At 42.8% G+C, this 20650-nt stretch overlaps 1 protein-coding gene across 1 annotated transcript in view; it reads right to left on the bottom strand.

The window, feature by feature from the left end:
* suclg2 (succinate-CoA ligase GDP-forming subunit beta) overlaps positions 1-20650 on the bottom strand; it is a 112409-nt gene that overhangs the window by 39650 nt on the left and 52109 nt on the right. Inside the window, exons 4-9 of the mRNA XM_061220909.1 lie at positions 19805-19895; positions 17939-18091; positions 17183-17272; positions 12595-12691; positions 8983-9144; positions 7523-7665 (exon numbers count right to left, since the gene is read on the bottom strand). Of these exons, the coding sequence (XP_061076893.1) occupies positions 7523-7665; positions 8983-9144; positions 12595-12691; positions 17183-17272; positions 17939-18091; positions 19805-19895 (736 nt within the window). The remainder of the gene's footprint in view (positions 1-7522; positions 7666-8982; positions 9145-12594; positions 12692-17182; positions 17273-17938; positions 18092-19804; positions 19896-20650) is intronic.

The raw sequence follows: 20650 nt of genomic DNA, 5'->3' as shown, positions 1-20650 counted from the left end.
AATAATGGCCTGTTTATTAGGGAAGTGTCTGGAAAAGCAGGCAGTGCGCGTGTGCGTCTGAGTAGGCGGAAAAGGTGGGAGCTGAGGGCGCGCACTTCCATACCCGAAAGCCCAGCCTGGCGCCAAGCCACGGCAGCAACGCTCAACTTCCATTCCACCCTCGCCCTCTCTCTCTCTCTCTCTCTCTCTTTCTCTCTCCATACCTCCCTCTCTGTACTGCACTCTCTCTCTCTCCATCCATCCCTCCCCCTGTCTCTCCATCCCTACGTCCCTCTCTCCCTTCCCCTCCGTCCCTCCCTCTCCCTCTCTCCGTCCCTCTCTCCCACCCTCCCTCCTCTCTCTCACCCTCCCTCCTCTCTCTGCCACTCATCCTCTCCCTCCGGCCCTCCCTCTTCTCCCTCTCCCCATACCTCCCTCCTCTCTCTCTCCCTCCGCCCCTCCCTCCTCTCTCTCTCGCTCCGCCCCTCGCTCCTCTCTCTCTCCCCCCATACCTCCCTCCTCTCTCTCCCTCCGCCCCTCCCTCCCTCCTCTCTCCCCCCATACCTCCCTCCTCTCTCTCCCTCCGCCCCTCCCTCCCTCCCTCCTCTCTCCCCCCATACCTCCCTCCTCTCTCTCTCCCTCCGCCCCTCCCTCCCTGGCTGTCCCCTCTCCAGAGCCCGATCCATACAGAAGGTTACTTCCACTAACACCGCAGCGACAGAAAACTCTTTTCCTCCTCCCTGAGCACAGCTCCTCTTACGTAAACACCAGACGAACAATTACCAGCCTTAGCAGACGGTGCTCTTAAAGACCCTCGCTGGTTAAAAGTTCTGTCGGCCTGCTTCTGGAAGCTTCCGGGTGGTTATCCGCCGGCGCGCAGGTGCTGCCTCCACAATTGGAGGCTCCTAATGCGCGGCACGCAGGAGGCCAACTCCATTACCGGGGAGAGGCATGTGTCTGAGACTCTCATTGTTTGCCCGTGTGACAGACAGGAGCCAGCGCTCCCCCTGGTTTCGGGGGGGGCAGGTGGAGGGTTTGAGTGGCGGGCGGTGGTGGTGTCCCGCGAGGCAGGGGCAGCGTGAGCGGGATGGGATGAGGGTGAGACGGCTTCGGGCGGGGGACGGCGGTAATGAGCCCCGCGGACGGAGTGCGGGCCGCTCCTCGTAGACGGACCGGTCTCCGCGGCGACGGCGGCTAAGGCTCGTGTTAGGCTGGAGTTTGAAGGAGGAGCGGCCAGCGGCGTAGCGGTTCCTCATTAACACTCCACAACGCTTCTCATTTGGCATCTGGCATCGGGTTACAGAACAGATCGACCCCGCATAAAGAGGACTTATGAAGAGGGGTTTTCCTTTGAAAAAGGCATCGCCGAGAAGAAAGAGCATTACAGACAACGGTAATAGGATTTTTTTGTCTTTTTTTAAAGTTCAAAGCAGATGGAAAATTTAAAAAAAAATGACAATTTTTTGAACGCTTCGTAATGTGCGGATGATGAATCGGCCCTGAATACCCGACTGTTTACACAATCGTTTAGTTCCACAACCTGACGAGACGTCCCTTTCATGTTCTACTGGCCGACTGCAATATTCCCTGTGGCTCCTCCTGCGGCCGGTCGAGAAGGCAGAGGCCTTTCTTTATCACTGAAGACACAGGTTAGCACAGGTGACTTATCGAAGGCACAGCATACGATCCGTACGCATGGCAAGCCATGACGCTGCATTGCTTCCAGTTTGCCTCTGAGACAGACAGTGAACTGATGACAATTTGCCAGCTTCGCCTGTAGTACAAAGAAGAGCTTTCATTTCCGTTCCCTTCAGATATTTCTTGTTAACCTTAAATACACTTCCAGATGTACCAATTTGCCAGCGCTATGTGGAGGTAAAATGGCCGCAGGTGACAATTACTGAGCCAGTCACATGCCCATTGTGGTGTGCCGTGTGTGTGTCCTGAGAGTGAAATTTAGGCATTCTCTCCTGCCCTGAAACACAACCGAATGAAATTGCTATGAAGTCAGGAAAACATCAATTCCCTAGTCCTCTAAGGACTGAAAGAGAAGAAAATAGAGTAGTTATTTTTACACCTTGGTGTTAGGAAACAGCCTACAGGTATGTGCATGTGTGTGTACACATATTTTGAGCCTACTGTATCAGTGAATGCTGCGGTAGCACAATTAAAACGATTTACACATAAATACAAAAGATAAGTCCCTATAAACACATCTAATAAACCTCTTTTAGAGAAATCATATGGTGAACACAGACACCCGGTGAGCAGGGCCGAACAGTTACATAACCCTGCAGTTCTGACATGCAGGGCAAGCCCACAGAAAGAATCCTTGTCCCCGTTCTGATGCATTATTCAGGGCTGCCTGGGCCTGAGCGCTGTCCGTCTGACACCGGACACGGCCGCGTCTGATCATCAGCCGGATGGGATGAGCTCTGCTGAGGGCCCAGCGCGTTGGTGGCAGCGCTGAACAGACTCATCAGCCGGCTAGCCATGAGTGAGGTGAGCCTGGGCCACGTGCGCAAAGAAGCAAGCGGCTGCCAGCAGTGTAACCCAGTGTTAAACCTCTGCTGTTCCCATTAGGAGCCCCGTTTCTACAGTCAAAAACAACGCAGATGCAGCAGGGCGTATGAGCTCAAGAGGCGCCTGGAGTATGGTAATCGAGTCTGTCAAAACGGGGGGACATCAAAATGCTGATTTCGTACACTGAGGAAGTAACAGTCATAGGGACCACCACGCCTTATAGTTAAGAGCCTTGTTGCCTTTTTTTTTTAAGGTAAATTTGGGTTTGTGCAGGACGTGCATTTCGGCTATCCATCGCAAAGGCAATGCTGTGTAGTTTAGCTAACGAATGTAAATTCAGAATTGCAAAGACAAAACTTTTTTTCTTTTAATTATTTGTATTATTATTTTTTAGGGCACACTGGTTCTGTTTCTAAGAGCTCAATAAGCGAACTGCGTGCAATGGCGGCCTCCCACTGTTCCAATAAAGCAAGCTAAACAGATCAAAGCACAGAGTGCATGTAAAAACCAAACTCAAATATAGAATACAGCAGTCACTCCCAAACTTTTGCAATGCGAGGCCTGCCATAATTATTTTTAAATTGGCCGATCCCCCCCACCACCATAACCCAAGTGTCTAGGCGATGCTTTTATCCTGGACTTCTGAAGAGCAGACAAAGTTCTGTCACACCAAACATCTCCGCGGTGCCGCTTTTATGGTAATGTCACTAATCGTCTCAAGGTCCGCGATAAGAGAAAGGTGGATCTACTTAACTTCCAAAAAATGCCTTTGTTCCTGCTGAGGTGTTGAATGCTAACTGTTTATTCTTGGCGCCCCTCCCTGACCCCGTCAGTTTGATGGCTCGGCCTGATGGGAAGTCTGACTGCAGCTGCCTCCAGCCCTGGGCTGCTGCCCGTTTGCCGAAAAACGCCTTTCCTCGCCGTTGAGATCCGTGCCTCACCACTATAAATCCAAATGCCCCTAGAACAACGACATCTGTTCAGTTTTTAAAAAGAAAGAAAAAAACCTTCTCGACTGACCTTCTGTTCAAACGATGAGTGTGACAATGGCACACCGTTTTAACGCTGCAGGAAAGCACATTGACAACTTCCATGGCAAAACGGGATGCTGCTAACCAGAAAGAGCCACTGCAGAAGATGAACACCAGAACTTAACCTCACCAAAGTATCAACCCGTATCTTGAAGAACAACTTTTAAATTATTCAGCGGTCTTCCAGTAATAGAGAATACAATGTGTATCTAAGAAGACACACCGATGAGAGTGCATAAAGCATAGATATAGGTATATCTGTAGCATTTACAGTATAAAAAATATTACATTACAAATTTACCACTTCCCTTAATCTAGTTTTTGAATTAGTTATTGAATACAAAATAAGCCTTTTAGTAATGAAAGAAATGTCAATATGTCATAAACATTCTATACTATACTTGTGCACTGTATTAAAATAATAATAATAAGAATAAAATAATAATAATAACATAAGTCAACTATTCACCAATTTCTTAGCTTTTTGAATTTCTGAATAACTGTCAACTTAATTACCCAATTGTATATGTGGCAGGGCAAACTGCTACTATGTTTGCCATCACAACAACAAATTCCCTCAGCCTTGTGTCTGTTCTGGAATGTGTTGATAGCTAGTTAATTATGAAATTGGCTACAATGGCACTCACACATGGATTTAAAAAAGACTATCTAAGGAGCCTAGCCAGCAGCTAAAAGCAGCTTCTGACCATATACAGTTCCCCCAAGAAGTATTGGAACAGCAAAGCCAATTCCTTTGTTTTTGCAATACACTGAATAGATTTGGGGTTGAGATAAAAAGATGAACACGAGACAAGAATTTCAGAATTCAGAATTTCAGCTTTTATTTCCCTGAATTTACACCTAGATGCATTAAACTACTTAGAACATAGCACCTTTGATATCAGACCACCCAATTTCTATATGAAAGTAAATAACACTTAATATTTGGTAGCATAACCCTTGCTTGCAATAACTGCATCAAGCCGGCAATCCATTGACATAACCAAATTGTTGCATTCTTCTTTTGTGATACTTTTCCAGGCTTTTACTGTAGCCTCTTTCAGTTATTGTTGTTTGTTTTCGGGAGGTTTTCTTCGGGAGGTGAAATGCATGCTCAATTGGGTTAAGGTCTGGTGATTGACTTTGGCAATGTAAAACCTTCCACTTTTTCTCCCCAATGAAGTCCTTTGTTGTGTTGGCAGTGTGTTTTGGGTCATGTCTTGCTTGGCATTTTTTGTAGACTTCTGAATTCCTAAATCAATAAACATTAGTGAGCCCACTCCAGCCTAAGCCGTGACAGACCTCCACCGTGCTTCACAGATGAGCTTGTAAGTTTTGGATCATGAGCATATCCCTTAATTTTCCACACTTTCCATCAAGTTAATTTTGGTCTCACGATTCCATAAAACTTTGTTCCAGAACCTTCGTGGCTCATCTCTGTATTTCTTTGCAAATTGTAATCTCGCTTTTTAATTCTTACAACTGACGAGTGGGTTGCATCTTGTGGTATAGCCTCTATATTGCTGTTCTCAAAGTCTTCTTTGAATGGTTGGTTGAGATACCTTCACACCTGCTCTGTGGAGATTGTTTGTGATGTCACTGACTGATGTTTTGGGGGGTTCTCTTCACAGCTCTCACAATATTTCTGTCATCAACTTCCTTGGTCGACCAATTTGAAGTCTGGTGCTCAGTAGGCCAGTGGTTTCTTCATTTTTCAGGACATTCCAAGATGTCTTACAAGCTATCCCCAATGCTTGTACAATGGCTCTGAACACTGACATCTCTATGTTCATGTTGCTTTACACAAATGCAGTCTTCACAGGCAAGAGTAGACATTCAGAATTCTTTATTGTTTAATCATTAAATCTAGAGAAGAAACACCTGTCAGTCACAAGTTCCAATACTTTTGCTCACCTAAAGCAATTGGGTGGTCAGATACAAAAGGTGATTTAACGAATCTAGATAAAAATACAAGGAAATAACAGCTGCAATTCGGATCTGTCATCTCATGTACATCTTATATAATTTTGGAGGGGACTGCATCTTGTTTGCTAATCTTGGATGAGTGAAGTCATTCCTATAAGATGTAATTCTGTGAAAAATAAATATGGCATTTCGTTTTTGTGCTTTCTCTTGTATTCATGTGAAAATAGTTTGAAACACCAGCTAATAAAGGTGGTTCACTTGCAGGTACGGACAACTGGAACACCTTAGACACCTTAGCTGGTAAAGAAAACAATTCTGTTCTCCAGTCAAAATGCTGGTTAAAATCAGTGGTTCTATAGTTTTGACCACTTGCCAACCAAACTAATGAAGGAAGAAATAATGGAAGTTCACATCAGGTCATCTTGTCAAATTGCGTTTAAGATTTTTTTTTGCCAATGCAGGAACGAGTCACAATGTAAATTGTAACATGGGTCCATACAGTGTACATTCGATGTACAGTAATTACCTGAGCTTACAAAAGCAACTCTAACATTGACAGCTGAAGTAAACAAATGAATCAAATCACAAGGAGTGTAATTGGTTACGATTAAAATAATAAAAAATAAAAAATAAAGACTAATTTATCCCTGCAAGAAATCTAATGATTCTCATCTACATTCCTGCCACAGATCTGGAGTCTCTTTATAGTCTAAATCCCAGACGAAATGCAAATGGAGTGTGTACCGAGGTCTTAATGTCAATCCTGTCTCTATTACAGAAGAGCAGCTTTGTCTTCCAAATTGCTGAGCTGCATGTATGCCATTTCCACAAGAGATGGAAAGACTACATTAAAATCAATAATGTTTATACCAAATTACAAAAGACGTTTTGTAAGTTAATAATTGAGATATACAATTCTGTTGTTTTCCAAGGCAACATTTTTACAGCACGTCTTGCATTATTCATAACCTGACGTGAAAACAGATTATTCTTATCACGTATTCAGAGGTGAGAGAGCCACTTTTACGTTATATATTTAGAGGAGCCTAACGACAAATTAATATGAGACCTAAAATAATACACATATACCGCGGATATAAGAACAATATAATAGATCAACACCTAGGATGTTAAACGAGCATTACTTGAAAATTCATCTATTTTGTATGCACGTCAAAACATATTTTTTGCGTAGTTCCTCAAAACAGCGGAAGGCATTATTAAATAGAGTTTTTTTTCCCTCCTTTTTCCGACTACTGGGGCAAAACATAAATAAAGAGGAAAAAAAAATGTACGCCAAAAAGTTATATTCCCTCATTACATGCATATTTACTTGGGTCTAAAGCTTATAATTCAGAAGATGATAATTATGCATTTGGAGAGAACACGCTGACACAAACATTTTATAGAAACGCTCTGTTTAATTATGAATCTAAGAAGGGTAATTATGAGACCAACACCAACTGAAATCACAACGCGGTCAGCCTTCGCTAAAAACTGCCACGCATTTGAAATGCATAGTGCGAGGTCAACAATCTCCGGGCATAATATAGGTTAGACAGGTGTACACCCAGATCACTAATGTTTGAGCCTTCTCTGTGGAAAAGCACAGAGTGCTGGCGGAATACTATAGCACTTTCCTCTCGAAATTAAACCCGTTTCTGCCCACTAAGCAAACTGAGAAGCACGTGAGTAGCATGACCCGTTTCCATGGTAGTTGTAGAACTGATTATGCATGCGGTGTAAACGGTGGCAGAAGACAAACAATATCAACCAAATGAATTGCACACTGGCTATGGACTGAATTTAAAATGAAATGTCAAGCCACCGCAATGCTATAGCTCTTTACTGCATGCATGAATAATCTACATTACAGAGAAGTACCACGGCTGTGGATACCCTCTAGTGCAGAGATTTCCTAACCTTGCTGTACGTGATCACACAGACAGAGCAGACAAAGCTCTAGGGTGAGTGGTGATAAACACACTGTGAAATAAGTGGCATCCCCATTTCTGCCATCGGTTCCGATGCATTTAACACAGGAGATTACGGGACAGCCATACCTTTGGGTCAGCGGTAAGAAGCTTGAATGCCTGGTACACCTGGTTCTCCTGAACCCCCCCTCCCAAGTCCAGGAAGTTAGCAGGCTTTCCTCCGTGCAGATCGATGATGTCACACGTCGCCATGGCAAGACCAGCGCCATTCACTGCCATAGCAGGTTAAAGGTCAGATAAAAATCAGAGACAGTTTCATTTATATTTAGTGTCAAAAGTCATAAAACTAATGTTTACATCTCTGAAAATAACTGGATTGATTATTCGCCCTTGAAAAATATCTACCTGATGCTAGATCTTGTGTTCATCATGTCATATCATTGTCGTTATTAGATCATAAAATATTTCTGTCTATTCAATATTGCATGCCATTTTCAGTGCAGTTTAAATGAACAAAGGTAATAAACACATTTGAGACAAATCCTAGAATATAACCATGAATGAATTGCCCTGGTCAGTCTGTACAAATGAACAGAAGCAGAAGAAAGGTAAAGTAATTTGCAGTTGAAATGCTGCCTAGAATTATCTGCTAAAACAGACCAAGACACCATTTTAATCACTGCCTTCTAATCTGGATAATACTTGTGTGTTGATGAAATCTGAGATTCCAATTACTCCATTCCCAAATGGAGGAGGGGGGCCTTGATTAAAAATAGGGTTGGGTTTCATTGGTTCTGTGGCACATTACCCAGCCCACTGAAATGATTCAGCCTGCTGCGCAGTAAGCAAGGCAAGTGATCCAGCCCTTACCTGCTAAACTCACCCGGCTAGCTACAAATGTCTTACTTCATTTGGTTCATCAGTGATCCAGCCCTTACCTGCTAAACTCACCCGGCTAGCTACAAATGTCTTACTTCATTTGGTTCATCAGTGATTCAGCCCTTACCTGCTAAACTCACCCGGCTAGCTACAAATGTCTTACTTCATTTGGTTCATCAGTGATTCAGCCCTTACCTGCTAAACTCACCCGGCTAGCTCCAAACATCTTACTTAATTTGGTTTATCATTGCTGAGACTGCAGCCTGGCAAGCGCCCTGACCAAAGTCTCAATAAACGGAATAACAGTTTAACAGCTGTCACTTTGGAGGCTTACAGAGCTTTTAAGGGAGGGAATCAGCTCCATATTGTTTTTATAAGGATTTAGGCTGTCACAGGAGTTACTAACCAACACGTATATATTGCATATATCTTTAACACCCCTCTATTTTTAAAGTAAAGTGGAAGTAGCTTACTCTTTGGCAGACATTTGCAATCAACCTCTGATTTATAACAACTGAAAAATGACTCCCCCCCCCCCCCAAGAAGCTGATCACAATTTTGACTGTACTCCAGCTCAGCGAGTTGCAGTAAGTTTTAGTTGGGTTTCTTTCTTGAGTTGAATGAACTCAAACTTCAAGGTTCAAATCACAGCAGTCTGATGATGTGTGCGTTAGTGTTAAAATGGAGGGCGAGTTGCTGCCTTATCTTACCGAAGCAGGCGATGTTTCCGTCCAGTCCGATGTACTTGAGGTCGTATTTCGCCGCCTCGGTTTCGGTGGGGTCGCTCTCCGTCATGTCATCCATCGCAAAGACGTCTTTCTGCCTGAACTCTGCATTGTCATCGAAGTTTATTTTTGCATCGAAGCAAACAACTGGGGGAGAGGGGGAGAGAGAGAGAGAGAGAGAGACAAGGAGAGAGGGAGACAGGGAGACAGGGAGAGAGAGTAATGATGCAGCTTTGTTTCTCATTATGACACTGAAATCACGGTTGGATTTAATTACAGTGTTGATTAAGTTTACATTAACTACGCTCATTCTAGTAACACTACAGTGCAGATGAAACGGATGCAGGAGCGGGCTCCGGTTCGGTATTTTAGGAAACGGGCCCAGTGTGTACCCGTTTGACAGCACCTGGACGGGACACTGCATATGATTAAGCACTCTGCGCTTCTCAGAGGAAATGAGGTCTACGGCACATCCATATAAAACCTCTGCGCTTGGCCCTGTCCACGCTACCAACGCTTACACCTTTCAATAAACACCATCCATTCAAATCCTACACCGAGGGGAGAGATGGGAAAAGAAAAAGTCGAATGCAAGTTCTTTCCGAGAAGCAAAATTGTTTGAGCTGCACAGCAACAACAAACAAAAAAAGAAATCGAAAAGAAAACATTTGATCATTTTTCCTCATTAAAAAAGCTAATTGAATCGAGATGCGATTCTCTCTCTTGCGCCGCGGCAGCGTGGCGCTTTTGGAATTCGCAACGCTCAGTGGATTTCTGCCGCGCACAGCCCACAAAATAAAACAATCATTTCTACACAATGATTGGGGCCTACATCTATCAATAGTGCATAACAGGCCTGGAAAAATGACAGTCACAGCACATTGGTTCTTTCTGGAACCCACTGTAAATTTACTGGGTAATGGCTCTTCGCTGGGAAATAAAGCCAGGCTAGCGCTCCCAAACGTAATAAACCCGACGCACACTCGCCGTGTTTTGGAAGAAAAATGTCCTTGCTTCCGCGACTGGAGTCATACACGGCAGTTACTCCAAATGATGTGCTCAGCACCCGGCCTCCTCTTATTATGGGAAAGAATGCAATTTGAAGAGTTTTACATTTTCCGTTCTTTCGCTCCCCGTGGAAAAGCAGGGCAATGTGGGCACGCATAAAAAAAACACCTATCTTTATGGCCTCCAGCCCTCCGGCGGGAGTTCCTGATGCAGCGCGGTGCTGTGGCAGCTACACCAGAGCCGTTTCCTCCACTCTGCTCCACCCTCCGCGCGTCTCCCCTAACAGCTGTCTGTCACCGTTAGCGACACGCAAAAGTACGGAAGAAACGCTCAGGAGCGCTAGTTTTAATGAGAGGCAAGTCTATAAAGAACAAAAACAAACCAACAACGATTTCTGTTACAGGAAATAGCCGCCTCTTTAGTTCGAGGCCCACTTGGAGGGAAGATAATAGCTTGGACGTAATGTGACAATGGGCATTCATATTTATAAAAAGATTATCGGACTACAAAGTTGCATAGACGTTTTTGAACAAGACAAAGTCATTGAGCCCTTTCCTGATTTTTACATACGTAGTTGTCAACAATTTCTATATACAGTACATAAAAAAAAGCTCCGTGGTTAACCAAAAGCAGGCCCTACGGTGCAGGCACTGCAGGCCCACGCTCAGCTACATCCTTAAATGATTACGACCAGTCATGTAGCAGTGGAACACAACTGACTTTATCCTGTCAGGGGTTGGGTGGGTTTAAATTGGCCAAGTTTCCTTGGGCTACAGCAGTGCTACAGTAGCTCCTTCCTACAACACACCAGGCACTAACAGCAACAGGCTTCCCATTATCTCCAGTGAGTGATACATCACATCTGCAAACAACATTAGCTCTCTCATAGCACTGTTCAGTCTGTAGCCCTGTTCAGTCTGTCGTGTGTAAAATAGTCACTGGCTTGCAGAGGAGTGTGACATAAGAGGCACAATCTGCAATATCAATGTAGGGAGAAAACAAAAATGATCAAATACATAAACATAAACGTATACATGGCATCTTAGCATAATAGCAGGAGTGAGTTCCAGGGACTACTGGCTCGGATAATGTAGGCTCGGCAGAATCACGAATCGATGAAGAGCCATGGATGACAGATGAGCACCGTGGCAGTTGACAACACCTAGTGGACTTTATGCAGAGGCATGTAAAAGCAAAGGTTCGGCTCTGCGATGGCGGATTCTTTTGTTGGTTTTTGTTATGATAAATGATACCCAACAACTGGCACACAGCTCCCCACGTACAGAGGCACAATTTTCAACATTATTTGCTGGGTACACTGTATCTTGTACTGATCTGTTCATTTTCGGTGTTGAAAAGGGGTAAACCCGCACTGGTGCTTATCTACTTGTTCGGTATACTATGAACGAGGGAGGGGAAAAAACCCAACAATTTGCTCATCGTTGCTATTCAAATCATAGCTCTGGTACTTCACACTCGGGCCAAGCTGAATGATTTCAAACTCCTGTGTCGACTATTCTCCCACATCTGAACATGGACTGCAGTACCGCAGGTTCTTTATTAGTTATCCTCTAACAAGAAACAAACTTGGTTTTCCCCCCTCTAATCAAAAAGAAAAGCAGTGGAAAAAAGCAATCTTGGAGCGGAAATATGGCAGTCCCCTACAGGGTCGAGCCATTATGCAGCAGGTTTTTTTCACCTTATTTCTACAGCAGGAAAAATGAAAGGAGTTTATATTGCTCCAGTTTGATTTGACTACCTTGCATAAGAAACATCAGCCTATGGGCAACCGGCTCAAATGTTCCCATGCAGCTGTTAGCACATGGCACATCAGGGACGTGGGGTGTTGTACAGTTTAACAGTCCTGTGGCACCAGTCAGTCCATGATACGCGTTTTCCTTCTCAGAAACGTAAACCCATAGCGGGCCTCACGGCTATGAAGACACATTCATCCTCTACTGTCATAGCAGAGGTTAATTAGCTTCCAGTTAGGGTGCAATGTCACTGAGATACATTGACATTGCTAGACCTCTAATGCGTGTGTGTGTGTGTGTGTGTGTGTGTGTGTGTTTGTTTTGCATAAAACACAGCTTCAATCTACACACACATTCAGATGTGAAAATTTGCTCACTCTTGGTGTTCTGGTTTCCTCACAACAGACTTTAATAGCATAAATATTATATTAAAAAATGGTATTCAAAATTATAAGAATAAAGTATATAACATAAATATAAACCATTGATGGAGACCATGTTTAAAGTACAAGACACTAAATACAGTACAAAAGATTATATAACCTGGACAACTGAATATTCTTATCTCATCCCCTTATCAATGCAAGTAAAAAAATAATGTGACTTCCCCAGAATACAGTAGGAGTTACAGTATAAGATAAAAAAAAATAGGATAAATAAAAAAGTTAAGATAAATACAACAGATCATTATGACACTGTACAGAAAATCACTAAATGCGTAAGCCACACACACACACACACACACTTTTAAGAAAAAGACAAAAGTGCTTGACGTTACAGACAATAAAAGAAAAGAAGGCCTAAAAAAATAAAAATGGCTGCTTTCATTTCTTACCTTGTCCTTCGGGAGTCTCGCCAAGGGGATTGACTTCAACTTGAGTAGCGTCGACTTTCAGGAAGAGATCATAGAGTCTCTTAATCTGATCTGCTGCCTGTGTGTTCCACAGAGGGCAGTCATTACTGAACAGAAAGCCAAGCAGTGGCTTCACATCCACTCACCTGTGTGCATACGCTTAATAATACATGTCAAATCGCCTTCAAGCCTGCACAACTGGGCTCTGACAGCCCACTGCATTTCTGCCCCACTCACATCTTTAGCAAAGAGGGGTGGCTGCTCATCTGTTTGATGACAAACTTCAACTTTATATGTTCTGACAAGTCTTAACAGAGCAGAAAATATAGCCTGTAACCAATCAAATAAAAATGTACTCATTACATTTGCATTGTGTTAAATGCACATGACCTTTTAAACACTCATTTTGGCATGAACTTATATTGAACAGATATAAAAATTTAAAAAAATACATGCATGAAGCTTCCCTATAATAATTTATGGTAAATTTTGAGCCTTGTTCATTGTTATACAAAATAAGCCTCCAAAATGTCTGTGGTAAACAAATGTTTGGTTCTATCCTAATGACAGTACAGCTCTGAAACTAAAAGCAATATGACAGACTAAAATGCAGCTGCTCTCTTCCACAAAATCTAACGGGCATTTTCTGTCATACAGCTTCAAAGCAACAGTATAGCACAACAATAAGAGATATATTTTTTAAAGAATTACACAGTCGTATGCAAGAATGTAGGCACCCCTGGTCAATACTTTTACAATTAATATCTTGATGAACAGAAGCAAACCTGACCTCTAAATGGTACAAAGTTAAACATGACACATTTCTTAATTTGAAAGTAAGATTAGTTTATATATATATATATATATTTTTTTTTTTCCCCAGTTTTCAAAATATTGAAAAATGAAAAAGGCACTGCTCAAAAGTTTGGGAACCTTGACAGTTAGTACTTTGTAACTCCTCCTCGGGCAACTATAACAGCTTGCGGTAGTCAGTTAAGAGTTTTTCGATTTTCAATTACCTCTAGCTCAGAAATATTATTCGGCCTCCTTACATGTATGGTGTGTTTGAGATCTCTTTACAGATTTTCTATAATACTCAAGTTTGGGGACAGTGGTGGCCATTGCAAAACCATATGTCTTTCCTGGAGGCACTTCATGGTTGATTTTGAGATATGCCTTGGATCACAGACTTGCTGGAATACCCAACCTCTCTTCGACTTCAATGAGTGGACTAACCTTTACATTTACATAACCGAACATTAGCCTCTAGAATTTCTAGATATTTGGTGAATCCATTCTTCCTTCCAGTCCAGCTGCCACACAACATAACATAACATAATAAACCCCAAAGCATAATGGATCCACCTCCATACTTAACAGTTGGCAAGGTGTCCAAAAGGCTTCAGTCTTCTCAACTCTTTCTTAGCATAATTCAGATGCTTAATTTTGTGTTGAGGTCATAGGGAACAGCTAGAGCTGAGTTCGCTCCTCTTTTTTGCAGCTCTTATGCAGTGATGAGTGGGTTCTTCTCAGCATTTCACACCAGGTCTCGGGCCATTCAATCTGAAGATTTTCTTAGTCTTCCAGACCTTGCCTTGACTTCAACTGTTCTATTGATCATCCATTTTCACATGTTTCTGACAGTGGAAATAGGCCGTTTGAAACATTGAGACAGTTTTTTGCAGCTTTCACCTTCCTGGTGGAAACTAACCTTCAAATGAAATATTTATTCTGACATCCTTGGACAACTGTTTAGAGGAACCCATGTTGTTAACCCCAGACAGAACAGCCTCTGCAGTTGGATGCTTTAGAAGTCATGGAGCTACTTCAGACTTCAACCCTGGAATTATACTCATCTGACTTATTGAAGCACTAACAAGTAAATCACAGAGGTCTGGGCCTTATTAATCATCCTTTTAAAAAGTAATCCCAGAGGGTTCCCAAACTTTTGCACAGGGCACTTTCTTATAATTTATAAACAGTAAACAATGAAAATAAAAAGCAATCTTGCTTTAAAATGTGCAGAAAGGTCTCATGTGTAACATTATTAAAATATTGCACACAACCACACCACTGTATACGTATATATAGAGGCAATGTTGGCAAAACCAAAATGACAAGCTTGACACTAAGCAAATCATTTTAATTTCCTCTAGTTGAAGGAATCAATGCAGAGTTGATACACATCTGTGTTCAAACGATGTAGAAAACAAGTCATGCATTGTTCCATTCCTCATAAAAACAATTAATTAAATCATTTTTTCCCCTCATTTGAATGTTCTTAACTAATATAATTTTGTATGCTTATCTGCACATTGAGAATACAAATGAGCAATCTGATGATACGGGACAATTGCCTTTACAATGTATTCACTCGGTTTTTTATTTTTCCTTCAGGAAATCAAACTCTGCGTTACATTAGCTCCTAACCTGGTTAACTGTTGAAGACAGTCTGTCTAGCACGGGCTAAAGACATAGATGTTTTAGTGGACTTCCCCGGCTTTATGGATTTACAGCGAATTTACAGCCAAGCTGTTTGAAGCAGCTCGGCTTCAGGGAAGCTATGTTTTTATTTTACAGGCTTACCTTGGTGGGGGAATTTGTGTGCGGCTGTGTGTATATGTATGTATGTATGTATGTATACCGTATATACACACACCATCATTAAATCTAAAAGTACAAGTATTAGAACAGTGAAACTAATTTTGCTTTTGCTCAGAACTCCAGCATATTCGATTCTAAACAAAATGATGAATCCACTTAAAATGTAGACCATCAGCTTTAATTTAATTGCCTTTTATATCCACATTGTGCGATTTGTGTAGGAATTACAGCCCATTTCAGACACACCCACCCATTTTAGAAAAAGGAACTGGACAACTGGCTGCTCAGCGGTTTCTCAGCCAGCTGTGTGTCTTTGAATCATTAGTTTATGGACAAGAAAGCTTAAAAAAAAATTTGTTTCTGGGTGGGGAGTCTGTTGCAGTCTCGCAGCAAAAGTCAGTGTCTAGAGTATGCTCCATAATGATCATGTCAAAGACACATTTCTGGCTATGAACGCCACAATTTTAGATTTGTAACCAACCAATGCAGTTGTGCCTAAAGTGAAGATTCTCAGCTCTGATTGAATTGTATTTTTATACATTGTAGTGTGTACAAATGACAGCACTTTTTATACATAGTCCCCTTTATTTCAGGGGACCATAATGTTTGGGACAAATGGATTTGCAGACATTTCTGAACAATCAGGCATATTCAACTGCTTCCTTGCGGCAGGAGTATCTAGTCTTTAAGCTTTTGATTGCTTTTGGAGTCTTGGCCTCTCTCAACATGAGGGCCGGAGAGTTGTGACAATGAAAGTCAAGGTAGCTATGATGAAGCTGAGAACTTAGGAAAAAAGTAGTCAAGATACATACCAACCCTTACACTTGCTAAAATTAACTGTTGGGTAGAGAAGGAAAATTCCACACTTGTCTTGTAATAAGGAGGAAATCCAGTCAGGAAAAGACTTCACACTTGATCTAATTATAAGGTCTTTATTTTTGCAGAAAGAGCATGCCTGCTGACAGAGTCAACACTGTACTCAAAAAGCATTATTTGCAGCTATCCTTGCTACCCCCTAAGAGCGACTGTGCAAACCCATGCGCATGCTAGTTTCAAGGATCACCACTTTATTCGAAAAGAAAGTAGAACTTATTCTCTTCCTCCCTTTTTGTCATATTTCTAGCTCAAGGCCTGGAGGAGAACTTTCCTGCAGTTACTCAGTCACACGTATGAAAAACAGAAGCAATCCTGATCAGCACACAACACAAAATTGTATAAATATATATTTTAAAATAATAATAATAATAATAATAATAATAATAATAATAACAACCACGTTAACCTTTCAATTGTTTGGAACTCAGTAATCTCAAATACCAAGGAAGGCCTCTGCAGTTGATGACCGTAGAATTCCCACCATAATGAAGAGAAAACCCCAAACACCTCTCTGACAGATCAGAAACACTGTTCAGCAGGCAGACATGGATGTGCCAGTGACTACTGTCAGCCGAAGACAGAACCAGAAATGCAGAGGCTACACTGCAAGATGCAGACCACTACTCTAGTTAGCCACAGAAAGGTTACAGTTTGCTGAGAAGGACCTAAAGGAGCCTGCAGAGTTCTGGACAGATGAGACCAACATCGACTTGTATCAGAGGGATGGCAAGAGCAAACTAGGGAGGCCAAAAGGAACATGGTGAAAATAAAAACAGACAGAAATACCCTTTAATAAAAGCTGAGAATCTTCACATCTGCACATTGGTTTGATCACAAATCTAAAATTATGGAGTACTGAGCCAAATCAAGAAAATAAAAACATGTCTTTGTCCCAAACATTATGGAGCATACTGTATGATCACAGCACTGTATAGGATCATAATGTTCATAAACATTCCATCACCCCAAGAGCCTCACCTACTCAACATTTTAAAAAGATACAGAGTGCTGTATTGGAGTGTAGCATTTGCCCAGCAATGCTGTGGAGCAGTTGTGAGGCAGAATACCATACTCTCCAGGAGTATATTACCTGTCGCTCCAGAGGTCCTTTGAAACCCAAATTAGCTGCCATGCGAACTGCCTGATCGTCTTGCACCCCTTCAAAAATATCTATGACTTCCTGTGGCAAAGGACAGGGGAATGGAAATCTACCATCAGCTCTAATTTGACATGAAGTAGATGTTCATATTAAATCATGAAGGGGGCAATTAAAGCCGTGGCAACCTGCCAGAATAAAGCCCTCAGTCCAGGCAATGGCTTTATAATTACCACACCATCACACGGAAATCACTCAAACACCAAGCTGCAATTTGAATGCCATGAAAAGAAGTGTCGAGCGAGAGAGAACGAGAGAGTGTGAGAGAGAGTGTTGTTGTAAAAGTGGTAGAGAGACTTGGGCTGAGGCTAAGAGACTCAACAAGATTGTATGATAAATGTATGTTGCAAATGCTGCAGAGTGGGTGTCCAATCACATGTTTGAACCCTGGTTCGCACTGGCATTTCATCAAACTAATAAATAAATGCACTTGTATTATTTCTGTGTATTTATGTACAAGTGACAAGAGGATGCGGGTGTGATTTCCAAATGGGGCGCTACTGTGTCACTCTTGAATAAGCTACAGCACTTCACTGGGATAACTTCAGCAAATGCCCGACTAAATTAATCAGATAACATTAAGAATGTAAAGAAAATATATCAAAGTAATCAGTAACGTGATCAGTGGTTAAACTGGCAGGTCTAATTGCAGTCATTTTGTCAACGCCGCACTCAACAAGCGAACGGCACCTTGAAAATGAGCTCAGGTGTGCTGGCTGCCACCTCCTCGATGTCCACCCCGCCCTGGGGACTGCCCACCATGACCGGCCCGTTGCAGGCGCGGTCCATCAGAATGGCGAAATACGTCTCTCTGGTGATGTCCAAGGCCTCGGCCACCATCACCTGAAGGACAGGGGAGAGGTGATCACGTTGAGATTTCACAGCCTACGGTGGCGCCCCGGTTTACATTCACTCCCAAATCTAACCGCAGAGAGGAATGAGCAGAGGAGGAAAGATATAAAGGGGAGAGAGAGAGACAGGGAATATGAGAGAGAGAGAGAGAGAGAGAGAGAGAGAGAGAGGGAGAGAGAGAGCGGGAATGAGAGAGAGGAGGAATGAGATAGAGAGAGGGAGGGGGAGAGAGAGAGACAGGGGGGAAGAGAGAGGGAGAGACAGAAAAGATGAGAGAGAAGGATGGTGAGGGGGAGAGAGAGAGGGAGATAGGGAGAGGGAGAAAGAGAGAGAGAGAGAGAGAGAGAGAGAGAGAGAGAGAGAGAGAGGCCCTAGCATTATCAGTGCCTGAGCAGCCTAATTGGACACAGTGCATTTGGCTGCGTCGGGCACTCGTGTTTAATTCCTCACAAATGAACACTAAATGGAAATGAACAGCCGCTTTTATCTGCGGCGTGGCTGTGTGCGCTTGCTCCCTCTTTGTGTGCGTGTTTTTCTGGCAGCTGAACCGGGCGTGATGTCTGGGGAGGATTGCTGCATTGTAAAGCGAATAAAGCGGGCGACACCATCTATTGAAGCACATAAGAAGCACATTAACAGATCCCCACAATAGCCGCGTGACAGCTCGCCTGTGGTTTCATTCGGGGAGACAGACCCCGACAATATAATTACAGCCATTTAGGCATTAGATATTCAATCCGGGGTTGTACATTGCTGTTGCCGTGGCTTTATTCATTACTCTAATCTGCATCCAGCCCATGAGGGAAGGAAACAGACATGGCATGAGCTATTTTCCACTAGAAATTGTTTATGATGATAACATACACGAGATAATCAATTTCATTCACCGAGAATTCGCAGATCCGCCGCGTGTCTTGGCGATGAGTAACAAGTCTGCCCACCGAGCATTATGACTAAGGGCCAACAATGGAGATATATGCAAAACATGAACAAAACTAATCTGCTCACCGCACTGTGCCGAACGGCCTCGACTCCACCGCCTTTATTAACTCTTTAACTTTTTATTAACATCCTTTTATGAACATCCTCCCTGCGTGACTGAAATTTCACATCTTGTGAACTTCTTGTTCCCCCCTCAAGCATCGAGAAATGAAGAAGAACAAAAAGACGAGGATTGCCGTTTGTTTGATTCCGCGGCTAAACTTCTGAGCTGGCTTAGTGACTTGGGGGGGGGGGGGGGGCGGTGTGAGGAGGGCATAAGCAGGCAGTAATGGGGAGCGCTCTAGGCCATATTTCACTGAAGGAGAAAAAACATGGCACTGGGCGGGACGGCTTCATTACCTCCAAATGTGTTTTCCCTCAATGTGTATATGTGCAGGGAGAAAATAATATCCCCGCTTGTTAGTGACACAAGGTAAGGCGGGCATGCAAGCACTAATACAAGCCGAGAGTCTGACTCGCACACATTACTTATCACAATACAACACCACCCTAAAGAGGGAAGAGAAAACAAGGGCCCAGACTGCAAATAACAGGAGACCAACACCATCTTCCCAGGAAAATAACCAAAGCAACAATACTAACACTTCTCATGATATCAGAACAAGAATAACTCATTTGAAGAATCAAATCTGAAATTAAAGTTCAGAGTTGCTAAGAGAATTCAGAGTTGCTAATTTCATTAGGCCAGGATTTCCACTGAACTGTTTTAACTTTGACTCCTTCCTTTGGCGTCTGCTTGGTGGTCAGGTTATATCCCAGCATCCTACTGGCCAGGTCCCCCACCACAGCAGGGCTGGAAATGGAGAAGGACAGGCAGATGGAGAGTTACAAGCTCCCAGTTCCATTCTATTCATCATAAACTTGCTTAGTAATGATTATCTTGCATTATACAGTATTTCATATTTTCATTTTTACTCTTACCTTTCAGCGAGAAACTGACTAAAGAAATACACACACTTCACTGGGAGCACAACATTACATCACAGTTATTTAGTTGACGCTTTAATACAAAGTGACTAACGTTTGATTTGACTAAGCAGGGGCCAATCCAGCCTGGAGCAATAAGGGGTTAAGGGCCTTGCTCAAGGGCCCACAGCTGCATGGATCTTATTGTGGTTACACTGGGGTTTCAACCACCAACCTTCTAGGTCCCGGTCAAGCAAGTTGACCACTAGGCTATAGGCCGGCAACAGGCTTGAGCCCCCATTCTACTTGCAAACCTGGTTTGCTAACCAGAAGACCAAACGAAAGGTATATTTATACGAGATGAGAGTGTTTGCTCCCATGAAGTAGAGGTAGAAAGTACTGAACCTGGATTTTCCACTTCTGCTATGAACACGTGGAATAATTATTTTTCCAGATTTAACAAACCCCTGCCTCAATACTCACCATTCTGAAGCTAAGAGTATTTGATTAAATCTTCAATATGACTTTCTAAATAAAGCTCTGTATGTTTAATTTTGTTTCTGGACTCTCACACATATTAATCCCACACATATCTCCCCGTCCATGTCAGGGATGCCAATATCACCTATAGGAAATGAAGCC

Source organism: Conger conger, chromosome 14 (genome assembly GCF_963514075.1).
Source record: "Conger conger chromosome 14, fConCon1.1, whole genome shotgun sequence".
In the NCBI taxonomy this organism is placed as follows: Eukaryota; Metazoa; Chordata; class Actinopteri; order Anguilliformes; family Congridae; genus Conger; species Conger conger.
This window is presented reverse-complemented; position numbering and strand designations above follow the sequence as displayed.